Raw genomic sequence first — 18,128 nt, 5'->3', positions numbered from 1 at the left:
TTCAGACACTTCTGAGAAACTTAACTTTAGTAATTAAGATGTAATTACACATAAAGACAGAGTCACAGAACCAATTACCTTTGCAATTATTCAGGTTCTTGACAAGGTTTTAGGCCCGATATATGCCATTGTGTCTAAAACCTGTTGTCTGTCCTGTAATCAACATGCTGGCTCCATTAGCTGGTGTTGAGTGATTTTCTTTGACCTTAAATCAGCCATCTGCTGTCCTGCCGCTGCCTCTCTGGCTGTCAGTCAGACTGGAAGAGACGAGTAATTAATCAGGCCAATTACTCCCGTGCTGAGATCTAGGTGAGCTGTGTGACGTCTCGCTGGAGGAGCTGAGCCAATGATTGTGTCCTGTTAGAGAGGACAATTGTACATCAGAGGTCAAATAAAAATACAAAAAGTGTTCATGTAGGTTGTCAGAGAAGGACAATATATAACAAATATAAGCACATTTCCAGGATAAAAATGAAGACGATGGAGCAGCGAGTAGGATGTTAAAGAGGCAAAAGAGTCTGAGGAAAAGAGGAGGGGTCTTCCAAGAAAAACACAACAAAGCTGAAGGAGAGGAGGAGGAGAGAAAAGAGAGGTAGAGACAACGAAGGAGGGATAGAAAGAGTTGAGCTCTTCTCTGGAGTAAATCTCTCTCAATCTGATCAGTGTGTGAGGTGGACTAACTCACTCCAGTGGACAAGGACTCAAAGGGGACTCACAGGGACTCACAGGTACGGACGCTTTTACCGTGTGGATTTAACTGAAACAGTGTGTTAATCTTGTCTTATATTAGCTCAATTATTTGGACGAGGTGTAGCAGAGGACAGTTAAGAGTTGTAGTGTTTAACTTTGATCCTTTAGAAGCAAAGAAACTTAAACCTTTTTTCAGTAAGAAATATGAACACTTTGTAATTAGTCAGTCATTCAAATATGACATGAAAGAACTTAGATTAGGAAGAAAGAAACATGAGTTTGGAGATTGTTGACGTCGGTTACTAAAAGCAACTGCGACTAAATGTAACTGAAGTTATCTCAATCCAGTTGAGAAATCTCCAATGATGCGACTGTCCGACACATTTGCATTTAACAAAAGACTTTCCTGAAAGAAATGGTTCACAGAACGAGGGATCCTTGCATGGTAATTCATGTATCTCTATCCAGCACTGATGGAAAATAGAGGTACATTTATATACTTTCGATTTTCTACAAAATAGGATTCTTTTAGTTTTCAATGAAGATTAAGGACAAGGAAAGTTAACTGAAGGGTAAATGGAAGAGTTACACTTCAACACATTTTGTTTAATGGATGTTTAAGAGATCGGCTGCAGAGTTTGTTAGATTCCAACTAAGGGGCGATAAAAATCTGTCATGAAATAGAGATTTCTACTCACTGTCCTAATAGTGTAGCAGGCCATGAGAATGAACTAGAACGCAGGTGCAAGAGACAACAGTTTCTCTCTGTTTCTTAACAGAAATGCAATATATTAAGAAAAACCTCTGCTGCCCATATATATCCTATCATGTAGATCCTATAATGGGCGACGTGACAATGTTAATTAAGATAGAAGTAAATAGCATTTAAAGCTTTTTTCATGATAATTAATGCTCCATTTTGCCTTATCTTTATTGTTCCAACTAGATTAATTCATTATTCAACATGTAATAAAACATACAAAATAGAATATAATGTAGCAGTGATGAGAAGATGCTCTATATGGACAGTAAACTTCCAAATCTGTTGTCTTGGCATCTCACAGATTTAAGTAAAAACACAAGAAAGACTATGAAGTGGATGAAGCACCAGCAATGAGAATTTAACAGGATGTGATTTACACTGAGGAAGGCTTTTCTTAAACCTAAAAAAAAGTGTCTCAACTAATTTTGGGAGAACCACTCACCAGAGAAAATGATGTTGACATTGATCTTGTAATGCACCGGGACGTTTATAGCTTTAACGCCATCCATTCGTTGTCTAGAAATAATCACTTTGTTTACAAAAAGAGAGTTCTCTATTCTGTTTGTCAGAGTTTTTTGATCACAGGTCTAACTGCTGCTGTCAGTTTTTAATTTGGGACTAATCGCACAACTTAAATATCCACCTTGACCATATGGTGGAGGAATGTTGCACGAGCCCACTGCTCACCATGGATTACTCCCCCCACCCACCCCCCAACAGAAGCACGCGAGCTCACTCATCTCTGGTTAAGGTAGCCAACAACTGTGTGCAATTAGGTTAATTGAGTGACTTGTGGGTGATAAACTCAGGGCTAAACTGTGGTGATTGGGTGTGACACGGTTTTGTACCTCGACCATCTGTCTCTCCTGTAAGCCCCGTTCATCACAACAGGGACTGCAGAGACAGAATACATTTAAGTTCAAAGGCTGTTTCTTTATTATAATGATAAGTACAGTATATCACTGATGATTCTCAAGTAATCAAAACAAGGAATTATTTCTAAATTAATTCTGAGGCTCAATATAACATTTTTTAAATTGGCTTTTGTTATTGGATTTTTATTCAGGCAGAAATGATCATTGTCGTACAACAGACTATGTCTCTAGGTATTTTTCCACTCCGTTTCATTATTGATAAAGTACAGTGAATCATGTATGAACTTTCAACACACACCCACACACACACACACACACACACACACACACACACACACAGAGGAGGCTGGTCACTGTGAGCAACAGGTGGTCAGTGAGGTTTAGCTGCTACGTCACATGTGTGCCATTTCAAAATGCCGACCCTGTATAATGAAGGACATGTTACGGTGTTCAGAGGGGTCAGCCAGGCTTAATGATGCAGACATAGGGAATATAATGTGGAACCGCATGGACACATGGATGCTTAGGGATCATTATGGGATTTAGATTTTAAACAATGTACTGCTTTTAATCCAATCCTCCAAGTAAAAGACTTAAATAACCACCAAATTCCATTTGTGAACCGATTGAATGGGTCTCTGCAGCCTTCCTTTTGGGCTTTAAGGAAGTCAAAACCATCAAAGTATGTACACACCACCAACAAAAGTCTCGTGACATTGTGTGGTCCAGTCAGGATGTCACACTTGTGATTTGGACTAATCCTTGTCTGGACAGCCTCTGGTAGTTTGGCCACATGCCCGTGTCATGTAAGGTCACTGGTCAGACAGACTGCCGCTAACTGGGGCCAGAGACGTCCCGCTGAGGTGATCATCCACCATCACATCCTGCTGGGAACAGAAGACCGTTCATATGCACCAGCCTGGTCTAAAAGTGTCTCTTTCTTTGTTTGAGGAAATTGACTATAACTAGAACAGCACAAACAAACAACAGACATGTCTGTTAATTAACTTGAAGATACAAATACAGGACTCTGGGACAAAAGTATCAGATGAATGAAAATGTAATGCAAACCAAAACAACATCAGCATTATAATTGGGAATAGAGCTGAATAAGCACATCGCTGACTCAATAAAAGTCTCCATAAAACGCTGCCTTTAGGACACATGATTGTGCTGTTGTGTCCCTCCTATGTTGATGCTGCTAGAAAACCATAATCTAAAATCAGATTTTTTGTTTTACAGGTTTATTCCATTGTTCAGTGACGGTGGGAGAGAGGAAGCAAATAAGACAAAGAGATAAAGAAGATAAAAGACAAAACTGTGAACTCTGCCGATGGAGATCATGCTCCCTAATGTCTCCTCTTCGACATCAAAGAAGTCAACACAACCTTTACTTTAATTGGCATCACACATTTTGAAGTGAAGCCAAGCTCCTTAGACTTACCGGCTGAACTGCGGATGGAGATTATGAGGAACTCTCCGTCTCCACACATGTTCCTTGTTCCCATTGGGTTTTCTTTACTTTCACTTCTCCTTTGCCCTTCAACTGCCAGCTCAGGGTCTGACTATGACTATGGAGCCCACCCACGCTTTGTTTGCACCCCTATTCCTGTGGACGCGGACCCTGCCTGCTTCCCTACAGGGGGTCCAGGTGTAGGGGCAGCAGGGCCTGGTGGACCAGGGCATCAAAGTGCACCTCCTGCTGGCTGGTGGGGGGCGAGCGAGGAGGCCAAAGCCACCATCCTCCACCTCAGGGAGAGCAATGTCCAGCAGAAAGAGACCATCCTGGACCAGAGAGAGACCATTAGAGAGCTGACGGCCAAGCTCGTCCTGTGCGAGGGCCTCGGACGAGGCGCGGCGCCTGACGACGACTTCCACGGCACAGCCTCACACCCCCAGCACGCGGGGGTGGCCGGCCATCACACGTACGATGACAACGGGCACTATGGCAACCAGCAGGGTCACCATGGAAACCTCATACCAGACTCACCGCACTACACCTCTGCGGGGGGGCAACGAGCCGACGGGGGCCACAGCATCAACCGCCAGGGGAAGGATAAACATGTGACACCGGGGGACATCACATCATCACCAGAGCAGACGGAGAGGATGCTGCAGGCGCTGAAGGAGAGGCTGGACAATCTGCAGGTGAGCAACGATGGGGGGGAACTTTTTCAACTTAGTGCTGGCAAACAAAACTAAAGGAAGAAAGCAAAGGTATGGGGTTAAAAGAAAATATAATACAGTTGATGAATAGGAAAGAGGAAGTAGAGGGAGGCTTGTGATGTGCAGCGTGCCCTTATGTGTCTTTTCATTGTTTGGACACATTAATGCTGCCGTCACCAGATTGCTGAATAATCAAGTCCCAAAGTAGTATGCCCACTAAGTACAATGAATTACTTAATTAAAGCCACTCACCTCAGTGGGCCCCTCAGAGCGACTACAGGCTCAGAGGTGGACGTCACTGATGTAAGATACTCTTGCTTAATTCACTAAAGCATTGGATTGACTGGAGATTTCATTTCAGGTGGTCCTGTTTTCCCTTTAGTTACTCACTGTTTCTACTCTCTTGATATATCTATTTTGTCCTTTTTCTGCTCCCTCTTCTCCCTGAATCGTGATCACAGATTGATGTCAGGAGCTGTTGAGTGTGTAGAGGAGATGGGGGGGTGGCAGCACGAGTCTAACATCCGCAGTAATTATCGTAATCTCCCTCGACAGACTGGTAATCAGGGCATGCGCAATGACAAAGCCGGGATTACCTGAGAGGAAGAGAAGCAGAAGTAGATACAGGAAGACACAATTAATATCAGACTGTTGCTTTTGACATTGAAAGATTAATCGGGAATGTAAAGGCAAAGAAGTAAGAAGAGACACACAAGTGCTCTCTTTGACTTGCAGGTGACAGACTATGACACATGATTCCTTGAGTTTGTGTCTATGTCAAAGCATCACTGATGCCTCTGTCCCCACTGTTGTAAATAGGAAGCACAGGGAAGGAAGTACTCATTGTTACCAATGCTGCACCTGTGTGTTCTTCACCTTCCTCAGCAGAAGAGGAACACGTCCATCACCTACTCCAGCTCTCTGAAGGAGCTGCTTCAGAGGAAGATCAGCGCTCTGGAGCAGCAGCTGCACCATCGCACCTCCTCCCTCAGCGGCCCGGACCACCACGATGAAGACAGCAGCCACAGAGATGACGGAGACCATCACGATGACGATGACGGACACCCAGATGACCACAAGGACGACCACAACGATGGCGATCACAGTGACAACAGGAACCACACCGACGATCCCGATGACGGCCACAGTGATGACCATCATGAAGCAGACGCGGACCACGATGACGGCCACCATGATGATGAACACCCCAGCAATGAAGCAGATAGCCACAGTTACCTTTCACACACAGGATACAGAGAACCAGGGCCGCGGACTGGTTTCCACTCAAATAAACTGGAAGCGATGCTCAACCAGCTGCACCTCTCAGGTACACAACCAGGGTGGTAACTTTTTAACATGCACTCACTCCTAACAGCCAATGAGTTATGACAACTTTAAACTAATGAAGCGTCATTTGGTCTAAGTTGTGTTAGTAGCGTATTCTGCAGCTGCGTATGTTACCAAAGAACTTGCAGTGTGTGGAAGACACACACAAACTAGCTGCAAAACTTGTAATATCTGATTCTTTGGGATATTACATTAGCACATTTATCGACAAATAAAACAGATTTTTAAGTAACTTTCCCTCCATTTTTACAAAATAGTTCTTTATTTTGGATGGTCAATATTTGAAAATAAGTGTTTCTGTCATTATCTTCTAAGATTTTTATCAAAACCAAGATTGAAGTAGACTTTTAAAATTCATTCTTGACCTTGGAAACGGCTGTTAACAAAACCAAATCAAAATGAGTTATGATCAAAAGCTCCAGAACAGCTACTAAATGGAAGTTTAAGATCTTAGAAACTAAAATTTGAACATCTACAAAACAATTTCATGATGACTGGGCAAACTCAGACCAGGTTTCAGACCAGGACAGTTTCTAAATGGACCGTGACATGACTTTTGGCGAGATTGTTTTGTCACGGTACGATGTTATTTCTTTTTCAAAAACAGGACCCAGCAGGACAAAGTTTAAGAGTCCTGATGCCTTCCAGATCAGCTTCCCCATGAGAACCAACTACATGTACGGGCGGGTGAAGAGGACGCTGATGCAAGAGATCTTCGCTCTGACTTTGTGTCTTTGGATCAAGGCGGGCGTGGGGCCCGGCCTGGGGACGCCCTTCTCTTACTCGGCACCCGGACAGGCCAATGAACTGGTGCTCATCGAGTGGGGGAACAACCCCATGGAACTGCTGATCGATGACAAGGTGAGGGAGGATATATAGAAACAGTGCAGCACTCAATAACTGTCACACATATAATCCTAAACATTTAATGTCTTGACAGACATATCTTAAAAGACTTACCTGCTGTCTAAGCAGCTTCACACCATCTTAAGTGTGGTTTCCTTTCTTCTAGACTTACTTGTATTACCCCAGGATGTGTTCATATCATTGTCTCACCATCCCCAGGCTGTGACGCTCCCTCTGTCCCTTGGGGATGGAAAGTGGCACCACGTGTGTGTGACTTGGTCAACACGGGATGGACAGTGGGAGGCCTACCAAGACGGAGTGCAGAGGGGGTCCGGGTTGAATCTTTCCCCCTGGCACCCTATCAAACCTGGAGGAGTCTTCATCATGGGACAGGAACAGGTAAAGACAAAGACATTTATTCTCTGTAGATGCACTTTGCAGGAAGGGAGCCATTGAATGCAGAAAAATTTGAAATGTATTTGCTAAATATTAAATAAATGCCCAACAAAGAGCTCTGAGCTTGAAACAATTACAGTTCTGGTTCTTCATGACATTAAACTCTTGTTTTAGAAAGCAATGATTACTGCTAATGGCGAATGCTCTCTCTTTCTCCTTCAGGACATTCTGGGAGGCCGTTTTGATGCCACTCAGTCATTTGTGGGCGAGATGTCGGACGTGCACATGTGGTCACATGTCCTCACTGCCAGCGACATCTACAGCCTGGCCTCCTGCGGCAGCCACCTCAGAGGAGACGTCATCGCTTGGTCCGAGTCAGAGGTGGAGCTTTTTGGAGGCGTCGCCAAATACCCATTTGACCCCTGTCACTAAAAGCCCATAACATGAGAACATTTACCGTAGATCAAAATGTGTGAGAATAAAACAAAAGTCCCTTTTGGCTTTCAGGAATATTTTAGGATAATCACTCAGCGGCACCAACTCAATGCCTTCCTCTAAACTTAACCAGAGACAGTTTCTTTAATAAAAAGAAAAGTAACAATAAGTCTTATCAGTGTTGACAGAGACTTTGTAGGGACTTAGTGGACTTTGGGCTCTACTGTAATCATGAGCTAGAGTTTTATTTTAAACAGACAAGTGCTGTATGTGACATATTGTCATATTGTTAATAAGACTTACTACTGTGGGGTTTGTGATGAAATTAGCAGACCTTACACGTGTTCTGTTAGTTTGGATGATAGTTATAGAAATGTGTTGAGAAATCAACTTGTAATCTGGATGCTCCCTTTTTTTTTTTTTTTTTTTTTAAAAAGGTGTACCAGAAAATACAGCTAATTTACCAAAGAAGATGTAGAATTGATTTGTGTTACACAATTTTAAATAATGTATGTGTCATAGATAGATTGATGTTTTATTTTGGGAGAAATACTGCAAAGCTTGTCAGACTGAACTAAGTTTCACAGCCTCGTTTTTTTAAACAAAACCCTTTCATATACTCTACAACGCATCAGCTTGTTCACTTAACACGTCGCTGACATTTATCCCTTTTTTTCTCCCAATATTTTTTGATTTATCCATTTGAAATTGTGTATTTTGTGTGATCAGGTCACTGTGGCTTCTTAATTCCTTACATGATCTGGCCTTGACTGTATATTTGTTAATGTACTGTATATAAAACACTGAATTTAGGCCAGGTTAGATTTTTGACTTCACAAATTGTGTGTGTGACTTTTTTTTTTTATGTTGTGAAAATGTAAATAAAGGTATAAAAACAGTTGTTTGTCATCACTTGAGGAAGTCAATCCCAAACCTGACACAGGTCAACTGTTCCAACGTGCTCACATTGCTTACATGCTGATGCTCGGCAGGTATAACGTTAGCGTTATTTCTATGTCCACCATCTTGGTTTAGTGCGTTAGTGTGCTAGAATGTCACCAAAGTTAAAACACATACAGCAGCCCATCACCTCTGTTTACCATTTATTGTTACACAGTAGTTTACTGGCACCAATGTATCGTTTTCAGTTTGCTACATTTACAGATGATCTATCCATCTTCACCTCACAGTAAATAAAAATAAATAAATACAAAATTAACACTTTCTGAAAAAGGTGGAATCAGAAAAAGAGGTCCAGTTTCAATCTGATCATTTCAGTGTTCAATATTTAGTTTGAATGGAAATATTTGTTGTCCCAACTGTTTTTTTTTTTTGGCAACTTTGCACTTCAAGAATACCCAGAAGGTGAAGGCCTACAGACAGTCCATGCTTTGTGTGGATGCACTCACATGGAGGTTTAAAGTTAGGCCCTTTGTCAGTTTGATGAAGTAGGAAAGTAAAAGGCAATCCTTGATCTGTATTCTAAAGATGAATCACTTGCTGCGTCTTTAAAACCAGCTCTACGTGTTCTGATCAGAGAGAAAATACCTCATTCCACTTTAAACAACATGATCTCTATCAGGTGAACAAATATGGTACATGTTGTTAAAAAGAAACTGCTAAAGCTGGCCCTGACCAGGTGGTGGCGTTTTACAGTATTTCTACACAGTTCATGGTTCATCCTTCATCATATTGCAGTGTGTGACGTCGCCAGTAGAGGGTGATACGGAGTATTGTCAGTCAAAGTAACAGCATTTTCTCCAAAATGCTAAAAATTGATAAAGTGCAGTAGACAAGTATTTCAACTACTATTTAAAATGCCAATTCAACAAACTACTAGTAATAAGTTCATGAACTGGATGTCAAGCAAAGCTATCACTGGACACAAATCTAGACTTGTTACCGATTCATTACATCTGGAAATTGCACTATTATATATTGAATCAAGGCTTTGTTAGTGCTCCTTGTTTTTCTTGTCTCTTATCACTGTGGTATGACGCAAAAGTTGTGAACAGCTTCGTCACACTTCAAGTGGACACTGGGCAGAAAGTAAAAGTGGATGATAGTTTAACAGAGTGTGAGACTCACTACTGCTTGTGCTTTACAGAGTCCGGTTTAAACCCACAGGGTGGTGCAGAGATAACTCAGACTACTAAACATCGCCTAAATATCTTCTCATTTTCCAATGAAACTAATACTCTAAACAATTTACTCTACGCATAAATCAACCTCCATATCAAATGCAATTCTTCCGTGTCAACAGGGAACACTAACACTTTTCAAATCAGTGCACTAGCATGATCAGCGACGCGTCGGTACCTACGATCGACACCTCAATTTATCTACATGCAGTCCTACAGTAGCTCGTACAAAAATCAGATTTTAACAAAAGATAAAGAATAAATTAAATCATTTCTATGTGTATCGTAAACAAATATGCTAACTATTTACAAAAAAAGTATACATCGTAATGAGCTGCCTTTGTGATTTCTTTAAATCTCACTCTAGCGGACAGGCCGAGCTCTAACAGTTGAATGTCTGACAGAGTTATTGTGAGAAAGATGTCAATGTTCGTCGGCGAGAAGGAAATGATTCGTGGTGCGCTCAGAACATTACGTACGAGAGGACGCGATCGCTAAGGGTGGTGTGAAAGATTTGTAAACAAGCCTACGGACTGGAACTACAGTTTACTCTGCTATTGCTCAAACATGTAAAAAAAAAAAAACATGCTGAAGAAGACATAATATATATTGTCTCAGTAAAATGAAACAAGCAGCTGTCTGGAAGTTGAGGAACAGCTGTCTCCGTTAACTCTGCAGGTGAAGCAACCTTTCTGCCTCGAGAAACGACCATATTTGAAGATCAACAGTGATGAACAGTGACATTTTCCTCACATAATGGTTTCAGTGTCTAAGTGAAGACAGGAGCACGTTGTGTCAGAGCCAGCAGGAGTACTATAGGAAGCAATGGGCACGTCTCATCAGGAGCTGCTTTGACGGATTCCTCTCTGACCAACATTGAATAAAAATAAATCTCGTTAGTGTTTGAATAGTGCGTTCACATTTCTTTCTGGGGGGGGAAGCACCGTCAAGAAAAGGCAATTTCTCATTCAGGCAGCGTCGACACGTGTGAAAGACGACTTCACAGGAAGCGAAGCTGCTTGCTCCCCTTAATAAGACCATATTCACACTAATGCAGAGAGATGTCAAAAAGAGACGTCGTTTCCAGATAGTCTCAAAGTATGTCGTGCATAACAAGTAGTATTAAATTAATAAGCATGCACAAGCTGCATTTGTTTGTGGTTTACGGAGAAACTGTGAACGAGGAAGTAGGAAGGAAAAAAGTAAGATTCTCATAATTAAATTCAGAGACCGAAAATCATGAATCCTCCATTTCCCCAGCGTTTGCTTATTTGTCAACGTTGGGTAAGCAGGATTGAGAATGCTTTTTTTGAAATCACACACAGTGTGGATATGGTCTAAGACACATTTCACAGTTTACTTAAATGCTGAACGAGAGAGGAATGTGGTGAGAAGACGGGATAGACGGCGCTCCGGCTGTGTAGAACAGCGGTAGTGTAAGAAACAAGATTACAAGAGGCGGCCACAGTGGGCCAACGCTTCACTCTGGGTGTGGCTTTCAAGAGTCTAGTCGAGAGGACAGCAAGGAGTCCTCCTATCGGGGAGAGGATGCATTCTTGGGGACGGAGGAAAGAGGGGTAAGTAAAACTGATGAACGGGTAGTGAGGAGCAAGGATGAAAACCTGTGTCCAGGGTTGGAAGGAGGGATGAGAATGACAAAGGAAGACAGGGAGAGGATGAAGGGAATATTCTAGGGTTGTTCCTCCTTCTTCTTCAGAGATATACGTTTCTTCCTGGCAGCGAGCATTTCATAGAAGGGATCAACACTGACAGCAGATCTGTATAAGTGACAAAGAAACACTATTGAATTGTGTGGATCACGAAAATATACAGTTGAAAAGACCAGACAGCATTTAGGATGTTTAAATTAACAAGAGGGGACCTCTTCCTCGGCTAAAATGTCTTACTGGTCTACCACTACCCCCATTTTTCTTGTGACATTATCCTTCATTTGCATTTCCGTACTTGATGCTGTGGATCCATTCATCCTTCTCCTCGGGTGTCGGGGCGGAGATACGATACACATTGTGGTTTCCTTCCACTACTCTCCCATCGGCCTCCGTCTTACACGCCTTAATCAGCTGACCACGGTTGTTTGGGATGTACAACTCAAAACAGTTCTGTTGGGAGGAAGGAAGGGGAAATTTGATGAACAATCACACACACACACACTAAATTCATAAAAGGTACAATTATGATAATTACATATGGCGGTTTAAAGAAAATGCAGACTTACAGGTTTTCTTGGGTCTTCTACCTCCCGGATGCTGAGGTTTTCCAAAGGAATGATACCTCGCGGCTCCTTATCCTGTTAGTGAAACACGCAATCACAGCAGATTAGAGCCGCAAGAGTTATTGCAACATTCAAGTGCCTTTGTTTAAAGAAAAAGAGATAATCCTCTATTAGTCACAGCAGGGACATCTGCAGAACTACAGCAGCAAAGGATAAAGTGCAACAACAAGAGGCATCAGTAAAAAACTAAACAAGTACAATGAATAAGTAATCAAACAGTTAAGATCTAATAAATGAGTAAACCAAAAAAAGTTAAATAAGATATCCTCCTGGAATATGAGTTTGTGTTGATATTGTTACAGCAGTACGTTTGTGATATGCTGTCTCTCAGACCAGTCTGACTTGCGTCTCTTTTGTTACTTTTGTGTTTGGGCTACAAAACCAGTTTGCCCTCTCGGGATTAACACAGTTATGAGTTCAGTAACTTCCTTAAAGATACCGTGTAGTATTTACCCCTCGGCCTCAAATAAGCTTTAACAGACGATCACAATTTCCCAGCGGCCTTGCAATCCTAAACATCAGCACATTTTATTGCAAGATAACAAAACAATGCCACTAATTATTTTGCTTTTTTAAAATATACTTAGAAAAGCCAATGCACGTAAAGCAGCAACATCCTGTTAGGACAGTTTCATTCAGACTTACTGTGGTGTATTCAAAGTAATAAAGGCAGTTGTCTGTGAGAATGAACCATCGTCGTTTCCAGGTTTTCACTCGTCCCCCTGAAACACAAGAGCACAGTCATGTCGATGAGCGAGAGGAGGGACAGAAAGATTTCCTTCGGTGGTCAAAGTTGAAAGGATACTATTCTACAATTTCTACATTCTTACAGCTAACTACGGGGCTATTTATTAAAACTACAACAACTGTAAGTACATACCTCCTGAGAAAAGAAGCAGCGGCAGTAGAGGGTGGAAGCAGAGACAAAGGGGACCAGAGTATTTAGAGGAAGACAGAGGACAAATAGAGAAAGAGAGACGGACGGGGAGGAGGAAGAGAAAGAGATTAATTAGTGACACAGAGATCACGGGTCCCGCCATGCAAAAGAAAATCAGATTTTGCCATGACGGAAGAAAAAGCGAGTCTCTTGTTCACCATCATGCTATGGCAATGTTCAAATGCCACAACACAGAGCTGTTAGTCCAAGTGGAGGCAAAGAGCCAGCAAACCTCAGACAACAGGGCCGGCTCATCATAGCACAAAGCCTGAAGACGGAACAAAGTACACGACTCGCATACAGAACACATCACTGTCCTTTCTCTGTGGAAGTTTACAGTCCTGATATCCGTAATAATTGTAAGATCAGTGTCAACCGAGTCAACATGAAGGGTAGAAGTACTCTCACTGGCATCATCTCACCAAGTTTCAGAAGCCAGCCCTCTCTGTCCGGGTTAAAGAAGGTGTGCGTCAGGTCGTTGCCGTCGTCTTCTGGGATCTTGAAGGGCTCATTTTTAATGCTTTCGTAGAGATTCTGTAATAACACATAAGATGATAAAATATCTTCACTGGCTACATTTTAATTGTCACTTATCCATCTCCAAAGAGAAACATAACGCAGAGCTCATCGTACTCTGAGCAGGTCCTCGGGCAGGTCTCCTCCCTCGTTGATGCCTCGGTTCATGGAGATGAAGCGGTCCAGTCCGGGTTTGTCCCTCACGTTTGGGTTGTGGAGGCTTGTATTCAGCATAATGATGGCAAACGACAGCACGTAACACGTGTCTGCGAACAGGAGAGACATGCAAGAGAATGCACGGCGCTGAATTTATGTTCTGCACAAAAACTAAAAGGATAGAGCTGAACCTCATCTCAAACAATTTAAGGACATAATGAATGAAACCCAAAAAAAACAACTGAAAATGGTACAACAGAGAAGCCATGTTTGCAAATTGGCAGACTCTGCATGCTTTCATATCTAGTCATATCTGGTAAAGGGCTTGTTGTTTGTGTGAGTGCACGCCTTATGAGAAGTGCCCCTTCCTGAAAAACGTCATAGGAAAATAAACCTCGATTCAAGGAGACGGCTGCCAACCACACACAGAGGTCGTCCCACATTAGGTTGGTAACAGACTACACCACATGAGATGCATTGTAACGCGTTTGTGTTTACCGGTGCTCTGGAAGACACCGGGGTTGCAGTGGCAGTATCTCTGAGCGAAGGCCTCCATCATTCTGTCGATCTTCTGCGCTTCACCAGGCAAACGGAAACTCCACAGGAACTGTCTGCAGAGAACAGGTCGAGGTTTCGGTCAAGTCAGAGAGAACAAATTTGGCAATCAATGCAGAGTTAGACAGTCACTACAGCTATCTTGCACACCCCCCCCCCCCGAAGGGACAATGAGAGTGGGACTTTCCATCATGGAGAAGGTTTGTTTGTTTATCGGAGTCAATGCCAGGACACTAATCAAGAGATTCCATACACATCAAACATAGTTTACCTGAGGGCCTGCACGAGGTTGAGATCAGTAAACTCATGGAGGTCAACGAAAGCCTGAAGAACTTTGAGGTTGAAGTCGTCCCTGCAGAACAGCAACAGAGAGATCACAGTTACAAATGGCTGATACACAAAAAGAGGAGAAGGACGGGGGATATTTTAAGACCAATCACCTTTCTCCGAGGTAATCTCCTATCGCAGTCTTGTTGAGGCCTTCTCCTTTGTAGAGAAACTGGGCGACGTCCTCTGGAGTGTGTCTGAGCAGCTCATTCTCCACCAGAAACACAATGCCCTGTGGAGAGGGGGAAGAGTCCGTCACTACACAGCCGAGACAGAGTGAAGGCGGAGGAGGCATGTACAAGCATCCGAGAGTTTTACCTTTTTGGGGTCCATATTGAATTTCTTCCTTCCCATTGCCACGTGCCTACTTTTCTGAAGAGTTTTACTGCAGAGAGCAAAAAAGTGAAATTCAATAAGAAAGACCAGCCCTCGTAGCATTCATGTTACATCTCCTTAACAATAATTATAACTGCTCGGAATAACAAATCACTGAAGATCACAAGAAAATTAAACACCAACGTGGGTGCTGGGCTTTGTTGGTTTGATAATATCCACAACAGTGAGAGAAAGTCACATTGGGAGGATGACAAGTTCTAAATCAGAAGGAATGTGACCAAATGAGACCAATCCCAGTGAACAAAGTGATAAAGTTGACAAACTGCAGTGATAATGTATTTGGGAAATAAAAACCTGTGCACACTATGGTGATCAAGTAAGCCGACTCTTGTCCTTTTGGCTGGATCCGATATTGCTTCGAGTATTGTAGCAATGGTACTGTGAGCATTTTTGTCTTACCTGCCCTCTGTGCTGGTCTCCAGCCCCTCCACCTCCAAAATCGCCTCTCTTAATTCCTCTCGGAGCCTCTGGATCTCCTGCAGCAGGACGCCCTTCCTCCTGCGGATGTCCTCCAGCTCAGAGCGCTCCTCTGGGCTCAGGTCTACGGGGACTGGAAGGGAAGAGAAGAACAATGATTCCACTACTGCTGCAGATATAACACGTGGTGACTGTGCCCTAACAATATAACAAGGCAGACTGTGTCTTTATTGGTAACATAAAAACAAAAAAAACCAAGTACAACTATTTTGAGAACTGCATTGTTACTCCGTCTATCAATATCTTACAGTGGAGAGGAGCGGAAGAAGCAGTAGTAACTTAGCAGAGGTGAATACAACACGTACAGTGGAAAGGAACTGGGAGAGGATAAAATTGCCTCTTAATTTTGAATCAGTCGCACTACTACTACACCGCACTTTCAAACATTTTGCCTTCATCGGTCCCTTTCTTGTCCTTCCTCCTCTTTCCCTTTCATATTCCCGTATCTCCTTATTGCACCCGTTTGTGCAATCTGTGAAAAGAATACAGAAACTCTGCAGCCTCCTGTTCTGTCATTTCAATAACATGTATGAGAGCATTACCACTGTCTACTGTCTGAGCTGTGACACACCGATGAGCATGAGACTACTGTACAACTCAAAGTCAGAATTTTAAAGAATTTCTCCCACAAATACACTTCAATGAGAAACATCTATGGTTTGGTTCCAAAAGCCGATATTAGCTCATCAAATAAGAAATATTGCTCCTCACTATCGGTGTCAAGGCGGGCGATTAGTTTAAGTTGTATTTACTGAGTGATGAGACATCCTCTCAGAGATTTCAGTCACAACTTAATTAATCATAATTAAGGTGAATGTATTTGTATTTGTTCTGCTCACTGTGAACTGTTTTCATAGCAGCTACCTACCACTGGAGAAGTAGTCCCTTTTAAAAAGTGTTCAAAGTGGGGAACTGCAATCTGTCTAGACTGAATGCTGCTCCATCATTCACACGATCACATTTTAGATGTGGGCAAACAGGCTAGTGCCACACAGTGTATTTAGATGATGTCGACTGAAGGATTTTTATGGCATGAACACTTTGACACAATCAATTCTATAAAACCAGTTATGAGGGATGTAGCTAAAGATAATATTAGGCTAAGTGATACATCGATCACAATCATATTAATCAGACATCGTCTCAGGAAATTCACCAACTGTAAAATCATATTTGTTTTTCATGGTTTCGAAGGCTGTTGTACCCAAACCTTGACTGCTTTTTTGGTCAACGTATCAATTTACATTTATAAAAATTGCTGGCATATATATATTTTTTCTGACAACTCAAATAAACTGAGATGGACTATAAACCCAGTTGCCAGTTTACACATAGATCAAACGTAGGCAGTCTAAAAGGTCAGTCCTGCACTAAATCCCAGTTCTTCCATAATAAATATTCCAGGCCCTGTTAGAGAGATGCTGATTCAGCTGTACTGTCACCTTGCAGAATATATCAGACAAAATATTAGAAACACATCAAAGTATAAAGCAATAGAGACTGTAGTCTCCGAGCCATTAATCCGTGACTATCAACTTGAATCAACAACTCGACTTTCAGTTGAACAAAAACATAACTTTCATATTGCTGAGCTGGTGTAATAGACTTCAGCTAGGTGTACCATATAAACTAGCAACTGTGTGTGGTGTCTTAAAGCCCCATTATAAAGTCACATTTTGCACAAAACATTGTGATTTATTTTAAATCAAACCACCCAGATCAAGAGCTCAAAGTTGCACCCAAAGCCTCCCAGACCAGCGTGTTTACTCACCTAAATAAACAGCTGCTCTAAAACAAAACCAACCACGCCCACAGTCTGGATCAATAGGACGGTGTGATTCATACAGCAGTCAGGGTAACTAACGATAGGAGGAGGGTGACGGTTTCAATGCCGACTTTAACAAGTCTTGTGCAACCTGAAGGCTGGTCAGGGTGTTAGCACATATGCCCACCGGCGTTAGCTAAAACGTTAGCCCCGAGCACAGTGAAACAATCAATATTTAGTTGTCGTCAGGCTAAGCTAATGCTTATTTTAACCAAGTGTGGTTTGCGTGTACACCCATACTTCTCGGAAAAGATGCCAGAGGTATATATATGGTCCATCATGTAACGTTAGATGTTAAGCGGAATGATCTCCGTGTCACACCTGAGCAAATAAACTGAGCCTTGCTACAGCTAGCCACAGTTAGCTAGAGGTAGCCTATGCAAATAGAGCTATTTAGTAACGTTCAGCCCACTTACTGTAGTCCAGGTCATCCATTTTTGGCGCTTTACTTTTAGGCATCAATATTTCAGAGTCGACTGTCATTCAATATCAGAAAACTAGGGATATATGTATAAATATATCCTAAAAACTTAAGTGAAAAAATAGACAACCCCTGGTGTCGAAATGTTGGGCCGGAGACAAAGAAGGTGGCGACACCGGAAGCGCTGTCTGACTCTTCCGGTCAGTTGCTTTTCAAAATAAAACACTTGAAGTTGGACATACAATATAATATAAATACATTTTAAAAGTAAACTTTTACATCTTGTAAAAAAACCACTCTGAAGTGTCTGGATGTTTCCAGCTAGCTGCACACCCCCCAGGGAGCACGAAGAAGATATTTTAATAAGGATATATTTAGATTTCATTGTTTTGGTATAAAAAATAACAATTTAAGAATGAGGTCATTCATTGTAAATAAATACAAAGGTCCAACCACAATGCCCACTCAGTAGCGGTTCTGGTGCTTTTGTATGTACCTGATTGTCCTCTTGATTTCCTCTGGGGCCATGGGACCTAACATGTATTTACTCAGGAGACTTTGAAGAA

At 42.2% G+C, this 18,128-nt stretch overlaps 2 protein-coding genes across 2 annotated transcripts; one reads left to right on the top strand and one right to left on the bottom strand.

Moving 5' to 3' along the window:
* Positions 1-633: 633 nt before the first annotated feature.
* On the top strand, positions 634-8,401 carry LOC116386603 (neuronal pentraxin-2). The gene is made up of 6 exons (XM_031852971.1): positions 634-728; positions 3,571-4,476; positions 5,383-5,821; positions 6,449-6,702; positions 6,907-7,086; positions 7,306-8,401. The coding sequence occupies exons 2-6, from the start codon at positions 3,787-3,789 to the stop codon at positions 7,513-7,515; spliced, it is 1,773 nt and encodes a 590-aa protein (XP_031708831.1). The 5' UTR covers positions 634-728; positions 3,571-3,786; the 3' UTR covers positions 7,516-8,401.
* Positions 8,402-8,608: 207 nt separating this feature from the next.
* On the bottom strand, positions 8,609-17,768 carry cyth2 (cytohesin 2). Its single transcript, XM_031852970.1, has 12 exons — positions 17,558-17,768; positions 15,239-15,389; positions 14,762-14,828; positions 14,557-14,675; positions 14,388-14,468; positions 14,060-14,172; positions 13,523-13,671; positions 13,312-13,423; positions 12,598-12,674; positions 11,896-11,967; positions 11,625-11,779; positions 8,609-11,437 (listed from the first exon to the last, which is right to left on the bottom strand). The coding sequence occupies exons 1-12, from the start codon at positions 17,622-17,624 to the stop codon at positions 11,350-11,352; spliced, it is 1,251 nt and encodes a 416-aa protein (XP_031708830.1). The 5' UTR covers positions 17,625-17,768; the 3' UTR covers positions 8,609-11,349.
* Positions 17,769-18,128: the final 360 nt, after the last annotated feature.

The sequence above is a fragment of the Anarrhichthys ocellatus genome, unplaced genomic scaffold (assembly GCF_004355925.1).
Source record: "Anarrhichthys ocellatus isolate YVR2014 unplaced genomic scaffold, GSC_Weel_1.0 scaffold13, whole genome shotgun sequence".
In the NCBI taxonomy this organism is placed as follows: Eukaryota; Metazoa; Chordata; class Actinopteri; order Perciformes; family Anarhichadidae; genus Anarrhichthys; species Anarrhichthys ocellatus.
This window is presented reverse-complemented; position numbering and strand designations above follow the sequence as displayed.